Here is an 18,649-nt window from a genome sequence, read left to right as displayed (position 1 = left end):
ACTCCTTGCTTCTTGATCCTTGGACCCCTGACTTCGTGACTCCTTGCTTCTTGATCCTTGGACGCCTGCCTTCATGACTCCTTGATCCTTGATCCTTGGACCCCTGACTTCGTGACTCCTTGCTTCTTGATCCTTGGACCCCTGACTTCGTGACTCCTTGCTTCTTGATCCTTGGACGCCTGCCTTCATGACTCCTTGATCCTTGATCCTTGGACCCCTGACTTCGTGACTCCTTGCTTCTTGATCCTTGGACCCCTGACTTCGTGACTCCTTGCTTCTTGATCCTTGGACGCCTGCCTTCATGACTCCTTGATCCTTGGACCCCTGACTTCGTGACTCCTTGCTTCTTGATCCTTGGACCCCTGACTTCGTGACTCCTTGCTTCTTGATCCTTGGACGCCTGCCTTCATGACTCCTTGATCCTTGATCCTTGGACCCCTGACTTCGTGACTCCTTGCTTCTTGATCCTTGGACGCCTGCCTTCATGACTCCTTGATCCTTGGACCCCTGACTTCGTGACTCCTTGCTTCTTGATCCTTGGACGCCTGCCTTCATGACTCCTTGCTTCTTGATCCTTGGACCCCTGACTTCGTGACTCCTTGCTTCTTGATCCTTGGACGCCTGCCTTCATGACTCCTTGATCCTTGATCCTTGGACCCCTGACTTCGTGACTCCTTGCTTCTTGATCCTTGGACCCCTGACTTCGTGACTCCTTGCTTCTTGATCCTTGGACGCCTGCCTTCATGACTCCTTGATCCTTGATCCTCAGACCCCTGACTTCGTGACTCCTTGCTTCTTGATCCTTGGACCCCTGACTTCGTGACTCCTTGCTTCTTGATCCTTGGACCCCTGACTTCGTGACTCCTTGCTTCTTGATCCTTGGACCCCTGACTTCGTGACTCCTTGCTTCTTGATCCTTGGACCCCTGACTTCGTGACTCCTTGCTTCTTGATCCTTGGACCCCTGACTTCGTGACTCCTTACTCCTTGATCCTCAGACCCCTGCCTTTGTGACTCCTTGATCCTCGGACCCCTGACTTCGTAACTCCTTGCTTCTTGACCCTTGTCTTCTTGACTCCCAGCTCTCTGACCCTTGGACTCTTGGCTTCCCGACTCCTGGCTTCTGGACTCCCGTTCCTGCTCCCACCCCGCCATCTTGTCCCCGGTCCTGACGTCCCCAGCCGGGACTTCGTTCACCCATGAACCAGACCATGACAATCCAACCCATCCGTGTCATCTCATAGATGCTTTTGTTGAGACTCCTGCATCACAGGCGGTTGAACTAGACCCTTGGGGGTGGGGGTCTCTTCCAATTCTACCATTTTATGATTTTATTATCCCCTCTGGGAATTGTCGCTTGGTGTGGGGAATAAAGCTCTTCTAACAGAGGGACGCAGGTGGCGCTGTGGGTTAAACCACAGAGCCTAGGACTTGCTGATCAGAAGGTCGGCGGTTCGAATCCCCACGACGGGTTGAGCTCCCATTGCTCGGTCCCTGCTCCTGCCAACCTAGCAGTTTGAAAGCACGTCAAAGTGCAAGTAGATAAATAGGTACTGCTCCCGGGAAGGTAAACGGCGTTTCCGTGCACTGCTCTGGTTTCGCCAGGAGCGGCTTAGTCATGCTGGCTACGTGACCCGGAAGCTGTACACCGGCTCCCTCGGCCAATAAAGCGAGATGAGCGCCGCAACCCCAGAGTCGGTCACGACTGGACCTAATGGTTAGGGGTCCCTTTACCCTTTTAACAACTGCCCCCGTTAAATATCTAGTCCTGGATCACTTCCTCAGCCTGTCACCTGCCTCCTTTCTCTGAGGAAGGACAGCTGTAACCTTTTCCAACAAGCCACAACTCATCAGAGGCTTTTTGGCTCTCTAGATGACTTGCTTTGCCTCCTCAGGGCTTGGTTGGTGCTGCCAGACCTGTTTTCACTTTCTGCACTCCTGGATATGAAAATTGGAGATGGACAGGTTGGCTCATTCAGACCGTGGGGAGGAATAAAACCCCAAAGCCCCCCACTATTGTCTTTAGTTGCACCAGGAAAAATGCCACGTCCTGGAGGCAGTAAATTCTGAATAGGGTGGAAGCTCAGTTTTCAAACGTAATCTGTCAGAAAATTCAAGTGAGAAAATTGAAAAACACGCAGCGGAAGCCATTCGACTTTTGAGGCACGTTTGAAAACGGAACCATTTACTTCTGGGTTTTTTGCATTTAGGCTCTGAAACGTTCATCAATGGAGTCATTTGAGAACTGAGATTCTACTGTACTAGTTGCTGGAAAAGGAAGGGAGGGAGGGAGGGAGGGAAGGAAGGAAGGAAGGAAGGAAGGAAGGAAGGAAGGAAGGACGGTTACATGCATGTGAGGCGAGGAAGAGGTTAGAAGTTCATAATCGAATCAGGAGAGAATCTGTACCGAGTGGAACCCACAGAGAAGATGGAAATGATGCTTTCCCCAAGCTCAAGGGAGGCAAGAGATTCCACAATGAGACCTCTGCCATTTGGCCATTTGCCAGGAACCAACTATCCTGAGAGGGAACGTTCTGACACGGAGGAGCCTTCACAGAATGCTGCAGCATGATTGCTGACATGATCGAGGCCTTGTCAACCGATGACGTCTGTGCTCAGAGATAATGCACTGGCTGCCTATTTGCTACTGGGCCAAGTTCAACGTGTTATTATTACATACCCCTCAACTGTCCCGGAAAAACCGGGACATCCTGTCACACACACACCCGAAAAAACATGGGGATTTTGGCCGCCGCAATCTCATGCCATGATTTCACCCTTTTATCCCAGAGCCGTGGTTTCATAGAGCACCCCTAAAACATGTGTTTTTGGGTGTCGTGCCCTGCCAAGCAGGTTTTTTTTTGGGGGGGCGGTTTGCAATCTCATGGAAGATGGTGTCCCAGTTTTTTATCGCGACATGTTGGAGGGTATACCATTAGTATACAACTTGGGACCAATTTACCTGCAAAATCACTTTAGCCTGGAGGCTCCCATTCCGCCGCTTTGAGTGGCGGAATTGGCCCTGTTATCATTTCCACATGACCCCCGTTCCTCATTTGTAAGAACTCAGATCTTTTAGTGTGGCAGCACTAAAACACTTTGGAACCTATTGATACCAGCCAGGTCCCTTCACTATACTCTTTTTCGGCGCCTCCTAAAAAACATTTTTGTTTGGCCAAGCCTACCAAGGTGCGTCATTAGATAACGTTCTACTTATAAGATTTCCCCCCCCCCCAGTAGCTTTATTTGATCTGTTTCTGGTATCTGGCATGATTGTGGCCATTATAAGTATTACAGCATGAACAAACAATCAAAAGTTCCAAAGATCAGCATTTTGCAACGATGGCGTTTTCGCACCGCTACCTTTAAGCCTACAAAAAAAAGTCAGATTTCTTGATGTACGTAGCAAAATCAAAGCCTTTAAGAGTTAAATGTGACTTTCATTTTCCCCCTGGCCATTCTTAATTTCTTTGTCCGTTTTCCCACTAGAGCAATGCTCCATATTTTGCTGAACCAGCAAGCTTTTGTAACTGCCTTTCATATCTCCTGAATTGTGCAATGCTCAGCCTCACTGCTGCTAGCTTTGCTTTTTAAACCTATGTTGTTCCAGGAGGAAATGTTCAATACCGCTAGTTTGGGTGGGGGTCTGGCTCTATATTTCCCCTCCAGATGTTTTGGAGTAGAGTTCCCATCAACCCCAACCAGAAACTTGAATGCCCGCGGCAACACGAGAGCAGGGCCTTTTCTGCAGTGGCTCCCCGTGTGGGGAATGCTCTCCCCAGGGAGGTTTGTCTGGCTCCTTCATTATACAGTGATACCCCAGGTTAAGTACTTAATTCGTTCTGGAGGTCCGTTCTTAACCTGAAACTGTTCTTAACCTGAAGCACCACTTTAGCTAATGGGGCCTCCCGCTGCCGCACTGCCGGAGCACGATTTCTGTTCTTATCCTGAAGCAAAGTTCTTAACCCGAGGTAATATTTCCGGGTTAGCGGAGTCTGTAACCTGAAGCATATGTAACCCAAGGTACCACTGTATACTTTTAAGCATCACATAGATGGCTGATAGAGTGATTTAGGGCATTTGAATACTTTCAGTACTTTCCCTTGATATAATAGGGTCCATGTTTTGTAACTCTGTCTTGTTTAACCATAAATAGCTCCAGTCACTGCCTTCCATGCCTGTGGTTTATTTACTTTGGTTTTATTTTATGTTTATTTTTGTTCAACGCTTTGACTTTTCGCAGTATATAAATACTAAAGAAAGAAAGAAAGAAAGAAAGAAAGAAAGAAAGAAAGAAAGAAAGAAAGAACTGTGGAATTCAACAGGTGGGGGCAAGTTGTTAAGTTGTTTTTGCTAACAGGTCCTCATGGCAGAGATTTCCTGCTTGTCCAACCCCCCTCAAATTTACTGGAAACGAAGAGTCAAGGTCCAGGGCCAGAGAAAGAGGGAGGGACATTCCTGGACTCCTCATGTCCACGTCCCTCCAGCTTTAGGCTCTGAAAACAGAGTCAAACTGGCAACCATGAAGACGTTTTGGCTGGTCCTGGCCTCTCTCTTCGCCTTTGCAGCTGCTGGCACAGGGCAGGTGAGCTTATTTTTTGCAATGCTCTTATTCCTCTTATCGTATTTTAAATGTATGCACACAGAGAACAGAAAGCAGACAGAGAAAAGTTTCCCTTCTTCTCTTTTTAGTTTAGAGATAAGGAGAGGAAGAGGCGACATTGTAAAATCATGGAGAAAACTTCTCCTCCTCTCTCAAAAGACTAGAACCCGTAGGCGCCGAACGGAAGGTTGGAAGATTCAGAATGGACTAAAGGACATTCTTCTTCATGCAGCAGATAGTTAAACTACGGAACTCCTTGCCACAACAGGCAGCCATGGCCATCAACTTGGATGGCTTTACAAGAACCTAGAAAAGACCACGGTCAAGATAATATTCCATCATTTTTATAATATTTTTATTAGTTTTCAACCACGATCCTATAATAGCCTCATTATAACAATTCCAATTTATACTACAATTCGTAGTACCAGTCATTCAACCAAATTATATAATTTAGATGAGGTGGCCCCCTGCATGATAGAGTTGATGGTTTGATGATTTTCTTTATTTCTGTGTTCCAAAATCTGATTAATTTCAATTACATTCCAGTCATAATAATAATCCCTTATGCAACAACTGCAATATTAACAGCTTCCCTTTGTATTGACACGTTAAATGATTTGTAAAACTGCAAGTGAGGCACTCAAACTACATCCTTGCTCTTCCTGTGTGTGGCATTTATTCTGTTCGTGGTGCCGCTTCCAGATAATATTTCATCTTAGACACCTATGAGAATACACAATGGCAAAAATGACGGCAAAAATGACGGCATCCACCAGGGTCTGCACCAATAAAAAATTCTATACAGAATAGGAATGCATAGGGGAATACATGAAGAAATATGGTGTTAAAGCAGAACTCTTCATAGGCAATTGTTAAGCATGTAAGGACAAAAGAAGTAATTATAATTTATTAGTTTTCATGTTATTTTATTTTGTTAAAGCAACTAGAAAAAAATATTATGTTGGGAAAGATCTCACGCAGGTGAAGGGAAGCAGTGGGGAGGAGGGGAGGGTTAGGTTGAATTTGGGAAATAAAATAATAAACGGGACAGCAAAGGTTATAATAGATTCTTATAGAATAGTAATATTTTGTAACAAGAAGAGAAGTTCAAAAGGGGAAGTAAATGTATTTTTAGTATTTTCATTATTGTAATAGTTATTATTATTTCTTATTAGCAGAAGGCAATGTTAATTTGGACTTCTTCGTTTTGCTGTCTGTATAATTTTCTTAAGTCAATTAAAAAAGAGAGAGAGAGAGAATACATAATACGCGAAGTGCGTTTGACAAAAAACGCTTTATTCCTGCCTTGCAAGCGGTGGGGCAGGAGAGGGCTCTCGTGGTCGAATCCTGATTGTGGGGTTCTCATAAGCACCTGGCTGCTGTGAGAGCAGGATACTGGGCTCAGTGGGTCCCTGGCCTGTTTCAGCAGCCAGACGTTCCTTATTCTCTTAGTTCCTAACCAAAAGAAATTCTGGGTTCTCAGCCGTGGAAGTTGTGCCTTCCAGTTCTGAGAGTGGCATCGGTTGTGGTTTCTCAGCGAAGAAGAGGCGAAAGCACTCTGCGCGTGCTCCGATGCCCTTTATACTGTTAGCGGTTCTTCCTCGGTTTGAGCCCCAACGCAGCCAATATGACCTGCGAGTCTGAGCCCATCCTAAGGCACAGCCGGGAGGGAGAGGACTGACTGTCCATCACCTCTTCTGATATTTACCTGACCCTGCCGCTGCCTGCAGGGCTTGTGCAATAACACACACCTTCTTCCAGGAACTCTGGACAGCAATTCGTGAAATTTGGATGCAAAGGAGCCCCATAGCCAGGCCCCAATGAAAGGCAAACACCATAGGCTCTTCTGTTGAACTATCATGTCAACACCCACCCACAACGAAGCAGCAGAAATTGTTTCTTTTTTTCTTTTTGCTAAAATCTCATCTTTTTCTTTCTTTTCAAGTTTATACATTTCACTAATTTTCATTAATTTTACAATCACTTTGACATTTGACATTTTGACTTCCTTCCCCCTCTTTCCTTAAATTTATTTTTAACATCTTCTGCATATCCAAATTTAATTTGCTCATTTATTAATCGTCTTTAAATATATACTCCTATGAAACCGCAGGTTATTACAATAAACCTGCCAGTGTTTTTATCTGTTTATAATTTATCTGTAAATATTCAACAAACCATTTTTACTCTTTTATTAAAAAAATGTTATCTTGATTTCTTATTCTTCAGGTAAGTTTCGCCATTTCTGCATATTCCATAAGTTTTTGTATCCCTTCTTCCTTTGCTGGGACTTCTGCTTCTTTCCACTTTGGGACAAGAAACATTCTTGCCACTGTACATGAAACATGGATAAGTTTCTATACATTTTAGGTAGTTCTGTAATTCTATAATTCCCAAAAGAAAGGCTTCTGGTTGTTCTTTACAAAGGTTGTTTTAAACATCCTTTTCAATTCATTATATATCATTTCCCAGTAAGCTTTGACCTTACTACAAGACCACCACATATGATAAAAAGAACCTTCTTTCTCTTTACATTTCCAACACTTTGCTTGAATTACATTTATAGATTTTTGCCAATTTACTCAGTGTCAGATACCATTGATATATCTTTTTCATATAATTTTCTCTTAAACCATAACATGCTGTAAATTTTATATCCATATTCCACAATCGTTCCCGTGCTTCCGTGTCTATATCTTGACCAATATCTATTGCCCAGTATATCACGTACTTGTTCATCCTTTGTCTCCCAGCAGATACTGGTTTCACCCTTCTGCCATTCCTTCTTTTTTCCGGACCCCAAGTACAGAATCACAGATTAGGATGATGCACTTTGTCTCTCCATGTCCAGAATGAACCACCAGCAAGACCACCCCCAACTAGGGGCGCCAAGAAGTCTTGTGCCCCCCCCCAAAAAAATTCAGGGAAGGGCTACTCCACTGGCAAACCCACCACAGCCTCACCCCTCACAGGCCGCTGCAAGGTTGTGTGGGGAAAAGGAGGCAAACCGCAAAGCCCATCCGTCATGTGCGCAACATCTCGGCATGCCACAAGACACAGGCCGTCAACAGGCCTCTCCTGCACCCTCTTTTAATACCCAATGGTCATTTGCACCTCCTGCGCCCCAGTGCCACCCCCTTAGTGCTTCCCCCCCCCAAGTAATCCCATTCCCCATGGTTTAATAAATCACATGAAACAATTGAGCTCCATTGTAGGCTTTTTTTAGGTCCCATCATGCTCATCGTCTCAACAGATTCCACAGCGGGTTGTTTGTTTGTTTCGTAACAATTATATATTGCTTGATTAACCTCTTTTTAAAAGCAGTTTGCAAGAGATGAAACAATAAATTAATCAACAAATCCACGATGGGAGTTGAAAACATGCAGAAAGTTAAATACTAAAACAGGCTGAATCAAACACTGACTTTCTAAGCATCTGCCCAGTCTTGTCCAAAAAAGAATGTTTTAAGCCGGTGCCAAAAAGAGCACGGCAAAGGTGCTTGGTTGGCATCAAGAGGCAGGGAGTTCCGCAGGGTCCGTGCTGCTTTCAAATGTGGGGGCAAGTTGGTGCGCCTGCCCCCTAGACTAAATCCTAGCCTTGTTGCTGCACAGCTTTGTCTGACGGCAACCAAGGCTAGCCAATCGGCACTCGGCGCTGCCAGATTCTCCTTGACACACGGGGAGCCGGTGGCTTCTGGGTTTGTGTCTCCAGAGATTGTGAACCCACAGCAGGGCCATCCCTGAAAGGAGAGAAGACGGAGGACTGCTGGAGCCTCTTGGGAAAAGCTTCCTTTTCTCCCACAACCGAGCTTGGTCTCAGTATTATAGAAGGTTGAACGGCAATGCCCTGTTGTGTGACTGTCCGGCATTCCCCATTTCACTCCTTCTGCAGGAGGCTTCCAAGAGAAACGTCCGAGCGGTGGAGGACACCTTGCCAAGTCGCCAGGTATGTCTGGAGCTGTGGGGGCTGGAAGGTGGGGGGCAGAGGGAGCCCCCTGCCTTGTCCGGAGACCCCTCACTCCCTTGCCAGAAAAGCCCCCCTCATATCCACTGGGTCAGCTTCACAATCTGGCAGCCCAAGGAGATGGCCTGGAAACATTGCCCCGTCCCTGACTCTCTTTTGGCCCCAGGGCGGAGATTTCTCTCTGCCTGTTCCTGCAAGAGCCATGGGCTGGCTGGGAACAGGGGCGGCACTTTGATGCTCTTTTTCCTCCGTGAACAGGCTCGGAGTCAAGATTGGCCGTGGTACTGCCCCGGTTGCTTCACAGCTATTAATAAGGTAAGCAAAACGTTTTCCACAGAGAGGAGGAGAGGTGCAGGGCTGGTCTCTGAGCTGCTCCTCTGTGGACACAGAGACAGACTGGCAGCTAGTGGATTTGAAAAGGTAAATGAAGGAAGAGTCATAGAAATACAGCAGTACCTTGGTTCTCAAACTTAATCCGTTCCAGAAGTCCGTTCCAAAACCAAAGCGTTCCAAAAGCTAGGCATGTTTTCCCATTGAAAGCAATGCAAAACTGATTGATCCGCTCCAGACCTTTAAAAACCACCCCATAAACAGCAATTTAACATGAATTTTACAATCTAACGAGACCATTGATCCATGAAATGAAAGTAATAAGCAATGTACAACGCGGGTGGCGCTGTGGGTTAAACCACAGAGCCTAGGACTTGCCGATCAGAAGGTCAGCGGTTTGAATCCCTGCGACAGGGTGAGCTCCCGTTGCTCGGTCCCTGCTCCTGCCAACCTAGCAGTTTGAAAGCACCTCAAAGTGCAAGTAGGTACCGCTCCGGCGGGAAGGTAAACGGCGTTTCCGTGCGCTGCTCTGGTTCGCCAGAAGCGGCTTAGTCCTGCTGGCCACATGACCCGGAAGCTGTACGCCGGCTCCCTCTGCCAGTAAAGCGAGATGAGCGCTGCAACCCCAGAGTCAGCCATGACTGGACCTAACGGTCAGGGGTCCCTTTACCTTTAACTTTACAGTCACACAATCCATCAGTAGCTGAACTGGGTTCCACACAGTCACAAAAACGAAAGAAAAAGGCACAAAAACACAGAACAGATAGCAAAAACAGACAGACCTCAGTGTGTTACATTCTTCAAAATGAAGAATGTTTGGCTTCCAAAATTGTCCACAAACCGAAACACTTACTTCTGGGTTCACAGTTTTTGGTTTCCAAGTTGTTTGAGTACCAAGGCGTTTGAGAACCAAGGGACCACTGTAATGGGGGGAAAGATTCCAGTCTGGGCAGATGCTCTTTTGCAGTGCTCATACCTCTTTCTCAAATGCCAATTCTTCGGGGTTTTAATGGGGGCTTTGGAAAATATCCCCTGTGGGTGGGGAATGGCAATGTGAGTGCCACCCAAGCTAGCCAATCAGCGCTCTGCACAGCCAGCTGCTCCTTGGCAAACGAGGAAGCGCCCACTTCTGGCTTTGCGTCTTAACCCACAGCTGGTTTGCTGGACAGAAGATGGACAGCTGGGGGGGGCGTCTCTCAGGATATCCTCTCTTCCCCCCACCCCTCCACTTGGCCTAAGCATTATATCATCCTGAATTGCAGCGCCCTGTGGCGACAGAAAAGCCGCTTTTATACGACCCAGATCGCTTTCAGATTCATATGCCCAGCTTGCCAGCACTGGAGCCAAGCCCGCAGGTACGTGTGGCCCTGGGGTGGTGGAGAAGGAATCCCTGCCTTGTCGGGAGTCCAGCCTAAGAGATGTTTGCCCAGCTTGGCAAGGCTCCCATTCACGGGTGAAATAGGAGTCCTTGTGGGACTGAAGGCAAGGAAGGGGATTATTCCAGGTTGAGGTGATGGCAAATCTGAGCCTTCCAGAGGCTGCAGGAGAGAGTAAAGAGTCATCCCGCCCTCTGTTTGTGGCACACTTCCTGTTGTTGTTTAGTCGTTTAGTCGTGTCCGGCTCTTCGTGACCCCCTGGACCAGAGCACACCAGGCCCTCCTGTCTTCCACTGCCTCCCGCAGTTTGGTCAGACTCATGCTGGCAGCTTCCAAAATATAGCTGATGGTTTCCAAAAGATAAAGATAACAAATTCATGATGGGGTTGAAAACATGCGGAAAGTTAAATACTAAAAGAAGGCCTGAAAGAAACACTGACCTTCTAAGCATCCGGCCAGGCTTGTCCAAAAAAGAATGTTTTAAGCAGGTGCCGAAAAGGTGTTTGGTTGGCATCAAGAGGCAGGGAGTTCCGCAAGCTCCGTGCTGTTTTCAAATGTGGGGGCAAGTTGGTGCGCCTGCCCCCTAGACTAAATCCTAGCCTCGTTGCTGCACAGCTTTGTCTGACGGCAACCAAGGCTAGCCAATCGGCACTCGGCGCTGCCAGATTCTCCTTGACACAGGGGGAGCCGGTGGCTTCTGGGACTGTGTCTCCAGAGATTGTGAACCCACAGCAGGGCCATCCCTGAAAGGAGAGAAGATGGAGGACTGCTGGAGCCTCTTGGGAAAAGCTTCCTTTTCTCCCACAACCGAGCTTGGTCTCAGTATTATACAAGGTTGAACGGCAATGCCCTGTTGTGCGACTGTCCGGCACTCCCCATTTCACTCCTTCTGCAGGAGGCTTCCAAGAGAAACGTCCGATCGGTGGAGGACTCCTTGCCAAGTCGCCAGGTATGTCTGGGGCTGTGGGGGCTGGAAAGTGGGCAGAGGGAGTCCCCCTGCCTTGTCCGGAGACCCCTCACTCCCTTGCCAGAAAAGCCCCCCTCATATCCACTGGGTCAGCTTCACAATCCAGCAGCCCAAGGAGATGGCCTGGAAACATTGCCCCGTCCCTGACTCTCTTTTGGCCCCAGGGCGGAGATTTCTCTCTGCCTGTTCCTGCAAGAGCCATGGGCTGGCTGGGAACAGGGGCGGCACTTTGATGCTCTTTTTCCTCCGTGAACAGGCTCGGAGTCAAGATTGGCCGTGGTACTGCCCCGGTTGCTTCACAGCTATTAATAAGGTAAGCAAAACGTTTTCCACAGAGAGGAGGAGAGGTGCAGGGCTGGTCTCTGAGCTGCTCCTCTGTGGACACAGAGACAGACTGGCAGCTAGTGGATTTGAAAAGGTAAATGAAGGAAGAGTCATAGAAATACAGCAGTACCTTGGTTCTCAAACTTAATCCGTTCCAGAAGTCCGTTCCAAAACCAAAGCGTTCCAAAAGCTAGGCATGTTTTCCCATTGAAAGCAATGCAAAACTGATTGATCCGCTCCAGACCTTTAAAAACCACCCCATAAACAGCAATTTAACATGAATTTTACAATCTAACGAGACCATTGATCCATGAAATGAAAGTAATAAACAATGTACAACGCGGGTGGCGCTGTGGGTTAAACCACAGAGCCTAGGACTTGCCGATCAGAAGGTCAGCGGTTTGAATCCCTGCGACAGGGTGAGCTCCCGTTGCTCGGTCCCTGCTCCTGCCAGCCTAGCAGTTTGAAAGCACCTCAAAGTACAAGTAGATAAGTAGGTACCGCTCCGGCGGGAAAGTAAACGGCGTTTCCGTGCGCTGCTCTGGTTCGCCAGAAGCGGCTTAGTCATGCTGGCCACATGACTCGGAAGCTGTACGCTGGCTCCCTCGGCCAATAAAGCGAGATGAGCGCCGCAACCCCAGAGTCAGCCATGACTGGACCTAATGGTCAGGGGTCCCTTTACCTTTAACTTTACAGTCACACAATCCATCAGTAGCTGAACTGGGTTCCACACAGTCACAAAAACGAAAAGAAAAAGGCACAAAAACACAGAACAGATAGCAAAAACAGACAGACCTCAGTGTAACACTCAAAATGAAGAATGTTTGGCTTCTGAAATTGTCCGCAAACCGAAACACTTACTTCTGGGTTTGCAGTTTTTGGTTTCCAAGTTGTTTGAGTACCAAGGCATTTGAGAACCAAGGGACCACTGTAATTGGGGGGAAAGATTCCAGTCTGGGCAGATGCTCTTTTGCAGAGCTCATACCTCTTTCTCAAATGCCAATTCTTCAGGGTTTTAAAGGGGGCTTTGGAAAATATCCCCTGTGGGTGGGGAATGGCAATGTGAGTGCCACCCAAGCTAGCCAATCAGCGCTCTGCACAGCCAGCTGCTCCTTGGCAAACGAGGAAGTACCCGCTTCTGGCTTTGCGTCTTAACCCACAGCTGGTTTGCTGGACAGAAGATGGACAGCTGGGGGGGGGCGTCTCTCAGGATATGCTCTCTTCCCCCCACCCCTCCACTTGGCCTAAGCATTATATCATCCTGAATTGCAGCGCCCTGTGGCGACAGAAAAGCCGCTTTTATACGACCCAGTTCGCTTTCAGATTCATATGCCCAGCTTGCAAGAACCGGAGCCAAGCCCGCAGGTACGTCTGGCCCTGGGGTGGTGGAGGAGGAATCCCTGTCTTGTCGGGAGTCCAGCCTAAGAGATGTTTGCCCAGCTTGGCAAGGCTCCCATTCACGGGTGAAATAGGAGTCCTTGTGGGAATGAAGGCAAGGAAGGGGATTATTCCAGGTTGAGGTGATGGCAAATCTGAGACTTCCAGAGGCTGCAGGAGAGAGTTAGGACTCATCCCGCCCTCTGTTTGTGGCACACTTCCTGTTGTTGTTTAGTCGTGTCCGCCTCTTCGTGACCCCCTGGACCAGAGCACACCAGGCACTCCTGTCTTCCACTGCCTCCCGCAGTTTGGTCAAACTGATGCTGGTAGCTTCCAAAATATAGCTGATGGTTTACAAAAGATAAAGATAACAAATTCATGATGGGAGTTGAAAACATGCGGAAAGTTAAATACTAAAAGAAGGCCTGAAAGAAACACTGACCTTCTAAGCATCCAGACAGGCTTGTCCAAAAAAGAATGTTTTAAGCAGGTGCCGAAAAGGTGTTTGGTTGGCATCAAGAGGCAGGGAGTTCCGCAGGCTCCGTGCTGTTTTCAAATGTGGGGGCAGGTTGGTGTGCCTGCCCCCTAGACTAAATCCTAGCCTCGTTGCTGCACAGCTTTGTCTGACGGCAACCAAGGCTAGCCAATCGGCACTCGGCGCTGCCAGATTCTCCTTGACACAGGGGGAGCCGGTGGCTTCTGGGTTTGTGTCTCCAGAGATTGTGAACCCACAGCAGGGCCATCCCTGAAAGGAGAGAAGACGGAGGACTGCTGGAGCCTCTTGGGAAAAGCTTCCTTTTCTCCCACAACCGAGCTTGGTCTCAGTATTATAGAAGGTTGAACGGCAATGCCCTGTTGTGTGACTGTCCGGCACTCCCCATTTCACTCCTTCTGCAGGAGGCTTCCAAGAGAAAGGTCCGATCGGTGGAGGACATCTTGCTAGGCGGGGATCAAGGCGCACAGGTATGTCTGGGGCTGTGGGGGCTGGAAAGTGGGCAGAGGGAGCCCCCCTGCCTTGTCCAGAGACCCTTGCCATAAAAAGCCCCCTTGATATCCACTGGGTCAGCTTCACAATCTGGCAGCCCAAGTAGATGGCCTGGAAACATTGCCCTGTCCCTGATTCTCTTTTGGCTCCTGGGCGGAGATTTCTCTCTGCCTGTTCTTGCAAGAGCCATGGGCTGGCTGGGAACAGGGGCAGAACTTTGATGCTCTTTTTCCTCCGTGAACAGGCTCGGAGAAAAAATCAGCGGAGGTACTGCTCCAGTTGTCACACACCTCTTCATCAGGTAAGCACAAAAGTTTTCCACAGAGAGGAGGAGAGGTGCAGCGCTGGTCTCTGAGCTGCTCCTCTGTGGACACAGAGACAAACTGGCAGCTAGTGGATTTGAAAAGGTAAATGAAGGAAGAGTCATAGAAATACAGCGGTACCTTGGTTCTCAAACTTAATCCGTTCCAGAAGTCTGTTCCAAAACCAAAGCATTCCAAAAGCAAGGCGCGTTTCCCCTTGAAAGCAATGCAAAGCCGATTAATCCGTTCCAGACATTAAAAATTCTCCCCTAAAACAGTAATTTAACATGAATTTTACAATCTAACGAGACCATTGATCCATAAAAGGAAAGCAATAAACAATGTACTACAGTCACACAATCCATCAGTAGCTGAACTGGGTTCCACACAGTCACAAAAACGAAAAGAAAAAGGCACAAAAACACAGAACAGATAGCAAAAACAGACAGACCTCAGTGTAACAGTCAAAATGAAGAATGTTTGGCTTCCGAAAAACGTTTGCAAACCGAAACACTTACTTCTGGGTTTGCAGTTTTTGGTTTCCAAGTTTTTTGAGTACCAAGGCGTTTGAGAACCAAGGGACCACTGTAGTGGGGGGAAAGATTCCAGTCTGGGCAGATGCTCTTTTGCAGTGCTCATACCTCTTTCTCAAATGCCAATTCTTCAGGGTTTTAAAGGGGGCTTTGGGAAATATCCCCTGTGGGCGGGGAATGGCTGATGTGAGTGCCACCCAAGCTAGCCAATCAGCGCTCTGCACAGCCAGCTGCTCCTTGGCAAACGAGGAAGTACCCGCTTCTGGCTTTGCGTCTTAACCCACAGCTGGTTTGCTGGACAGAAGATGGACAGCTGGGGGGGGGCGTCTCTCAGGATATCCTCTCTTCCGCCCACCCCTCCACTTGGCCTAAGCATTTTGCCATATTGAATTGCAGCGCCCTGTGGCGACAGAAAAGCCGCTTTTATACGACCCAGATCGCTTTCAGATTCATATGCCCAGCTTGCCAGCACTGGATCCAAGCCCGCAGGTACGTCTGGCCCTGGGGTGGCGGGAGGAGGAATCCCTGCCTTGTCGGGAGTCCAGCCTAAGAGATGTTTGCCCAGCTTGGCAAGGCTCTCATTGACGGGTGAAATAGGAGTCCTTGTGGGACTGAAGGCAAGGAGGGATTATTCCAGGTTGAGGTGATGGCAAATCTGAGCCTTCCAGAGACTGCAGCAGAGAGTTAGGACTCATCCCGCCCTCTGTTTGTGGCACACTTCCTGTTGCTGTTGAGTCGTTTAGTCGCGTCCACTTCTTCGTGACCCCCTGGACCAGAGCACACCAGGCCCTCCTGTCTTCCACTGCCTCCCGCAGTTTGGTCAAACTCATGCTGGTAGCTTCGAGAGCACTGTCCCACCATCTCATCTTCTCTCATCCCCTTCTCCTTGTGCCCTCCATCTTTCCCAACATCAGGGTCTTTTCCAGGGAGTCTTCTCTTCTCATGAGGTGGCCAAAGTATTGGAGCCTCAGCTTCACGATCTGTCCTTCCAGTGAGCACTCAGGGCTGATTTCCTTCAGAATGGAGAGGTTTGATCTTCTTGCAGTCCATGAGACTCTCAAGAGTCTCCTCCAGCACCATAATTCAAAAGCAGCCATTCTTTGGCGATCAGCCTTTTTTATGGTCCAGCTCTCACTTCCATACATCACTACTGGGGAAACCATAGCTTTAACTATACGGACCTTTGTTCGCAAGGTGATGTCTCTGCTTTTTAAGATGCTGTCTAGGTTTGCCATCGCCTTTCTCCCAAGGAGTAGGCGTATTTTAATTTTGTGACTGCTGTCACCATCTGCAGTGATCATGGAGCACACTTCTTGGGCACAGGTATTTCAGAAGCATCTCTGCCTCTGACTACGGAGGCAAAGCGTGGCCCTTGTGGCTAGTGGCCGTCGACAGGCCTCTCCTGCACCCTCTTTTAATACCCAATGGTTATTTGCACCTCCTGCGCCCCAGGGCCACCCCCTTAGTGCTTCCTCCCCAAGTAATCCCATTCCCCATGATTTAATAAATCACATGAAACAATTGAGCTCCACTGTAGGCTTTTATTAGGTCCCATCATGCTCATCGTCTCAACAGATTCCACAGCGGGTTGTTTGTTTGTTTCGTAACAATTATATATTGCTTGATTAATCTCTTTTTAAAAGCAGTTTGCAAGAAATGAAACAATAAATTAATCAACAAATCCACGATGGGAGTTGAAAACATGCGGAAAGTTAAATACTAAAACAGGCTGAATCAAACACTGACTTTCTAAGCATCTGCCCAGTCTTGTCCAAAAAAGAATGTTTTAAGCAGGTGCCGAAAAGAGCACGGCAAAGGTGCTTGGTTGGCATCAAGAGGCAGGGAGTTCCACAGGGTCTGTGCTGCTTTCAAATGTGGGGGCAAGTTGGTGCCATCTGCACAGCCAGCTGCTCCTTGGCAAACGAGGAAGTGCCCGCTTCTGGCTTTGCGTCTTAACCCACAGCTGGTTTGCCACTCCAAGGACAGAAGATGGACAGCTGTGGGGGGGGTCCTCTCTCAGGAAATGCTCTCTTCCGTCCACCCCTCCACTTGGCCTAAGCATTATGCCATCCTGAATTGCAGCGCCCTGCGGAGACAGAAGAGCCGCTTTTATACGACCCAGATCGCTTTCTGCAGGTATGTCTGGCCCTGGGGTGGTGGAGAAGGAATCCCTGTCTTGTCGGGAGTCCAGCCTAAGAGATGTTTGCCCAGATTGGCAAGGCTCTCATTGACGGCTGAAATAGGAGTCCTTGTGGGACTGAAGGCAAGGAAGGGGATTATTCCATGTTGAGGGGATGGCAAATCTGAGCCTTCCAGAGGCTGCAGGAGAGAGTAAGGACTCATCCCGCCCTCTGTTTGTGGCACACTTCCTGTTGTTTTTGAGTCGTTTAGTCGCGTCCACCTCTTCGTGACCCCCTGGACCAGAGCACGCCAGGCCCTCCTGTCTTCCACTGCCTCCCGCAGTTTGGTCAGACTCATGCTGGTAGCTTCCAAAATATAGCTGATGGTTTACAAAAGATAAAGATAACAAATCCATGATGGGAGTTGAAAACATGCAGAAAGTTAAATACTAAAAGAAGGCCTGAAAGAAACCCTGACTTTCTAAGCATCCGGACAGGCATGCCCAAGCAAGAAGGTTTTAAGCGGGTGCCAAAAAGAGCACGGCGAAGGTGCTTGGTTGGCATCAAGAGGCAGGGAGTTCCGCAGACTCTGTGCTGCTTTCAGGTGTGGAACAGGTGTGAAGTGAAACCTGGAGTTGTTTCCGCCGATCAAAGCAGTTTGGTGGGCGCAGGGAGGGGGGCGAAGTTTGTTGGAGTGTCTCCTACCTCCTTCTTTCCCCTTTCCCTGCAGGAGCTGTTGTTCCAGCTCAGGACGAAGAGGTCCGCCAGGGGGGCTGCCTCAGCGCGGGCCAGGGGGAAGCAGCGCTCGGGTGCCCGGGCCGTCTGCCGGGGCTGCTACTCGGGGCTGATGATCGTGGCTCCGCCTGCCCAGGGGAGCAAAAACGAGACTTGGACCGGGAGCCACTCGGAGTCCGAGGGAGATTCCAGCGAGGAAGATACTCTGCCTCCCAAAGCCTGAGCCCCCACCCAGGGCGCAGAGTCCTCTCTGGACGCTGAAGAACAGACCTGGAGGGGACACCAAGGGTCATCTAGTCCAACCCCCTGCCATACAGGAATCGCAGCTAAACATGTTGCTGGAAGTATTTTAGTGTGCCTTTCAAATTATGTGTTATCACCGATTGTAACCTTGTAAGCTGCTTGGAAGACATTTTGACATGTAAGCAGTCCATTAACTAATTAACAAAACATGCAATAAATAATCAATAATTTCAGTATTTTTATTTCTTTTAAAATAGCAGCTGGGGAGGAGGATTCTGGAATTTGGGAACATGCCAGGGTGAGGGGATTCACAGCATACGATGGTATCTTGGTTTACAAACTTAATCCGTTCCAGAAGTCCGTTCCAAAACCAAAGCGTCCCAAAACCAAAGTGCGCTTTCCCATAGAAAGGAATGCAAAACAGATTAATCCATTCCCAAGAAAGTAAAATCTCTCACTGCCTCCATTTTTCCCCTTCTGTTTGCCAGGAGGTAATGGGCCCAGTGGCCATAATCTTCGTTTTTTTGATGTTAAGCTTCAGACCATATTTTGCGCTCTTCTTTTTCACCCTCTTCTAAAGGTTCTTTAATTCCTCCTCGCTTTCTGCCATCAAGGTTGTGTCATCTGCATATCTGAGGTTGTTGATATTTCTTCCGGCGATCTTAATTCCGGCTTGGGATTCATCCAGCCCAGCCTTTCACATGATGAATTCTGCATATAAGTTAAATAAGCAGGGAGACAATATACAGCCTTGCCGTACTCCTTTCCCAATGTTGAACCAATGTTGTT

At 48.3% G+C, this 18,649-nt stretch overlaps 1 protein-coding gene across 2 annotated transcripts; it reads left to right on the top strand.

Moving 5' to 3' along the window:
* Positions 1–4,342: 4,342 nt before the first annotated feature.
* Positions 4,343–18,093, top strand: LOC309515023 (uncharacterized protein). Of its 2 annotated transcripts, XM_082192613.1 has the most exons (8): positions 4,385–4,584; positions 8,497–8,550; positions 8,827–8,883; positions 10,161–10,253; positions 11,170–11,223; positions 11,498–11,554; positions 15,159–15,251; positions 17,613–18,093. In XM_082192613.1, exons 1-8 carry the CDS (start codon positions 4,522–4,524, stop codon positions 17,838–17,840), a joined length of 699 nt encoding a protein of 232 aa, XP_082048739.1. In that variant the 5' UTR covers positions 4,385–4,521; the 3' UTR covers positions 17,841–18,093. The 2 variants fall into 2 exon arrangements, with proteins under 2 accessions (XP_082048740.1, XP_082048739.1); XM_082192614.1 differs by lacking the exon at positions 17,613–18,093 and having other exon boundaries at positions 4,343–4,584; positions 15,159–15,350.
* Positions 18,094–18,649: the final 556 nt, after the last annotated feature.

The sequence above is a fragment of the Podarcis vaucheri genome, assembly GCF_965113315.1.
Source record: "Podarcis vaucheri genome assembly, chromosome: 12".
Taxonomy (NCBI): domain Eukaryota; kingdom Metazoa; phylum Chordata; class Lepidosauria; order Squamata; family Lacertidae; genus Podarcis; species Podarcis vaucheri.
Note: the sequence above shows the minus strand (reverse complement) of the source record. Positions and strands in the feature narration are given on the sequence as shown.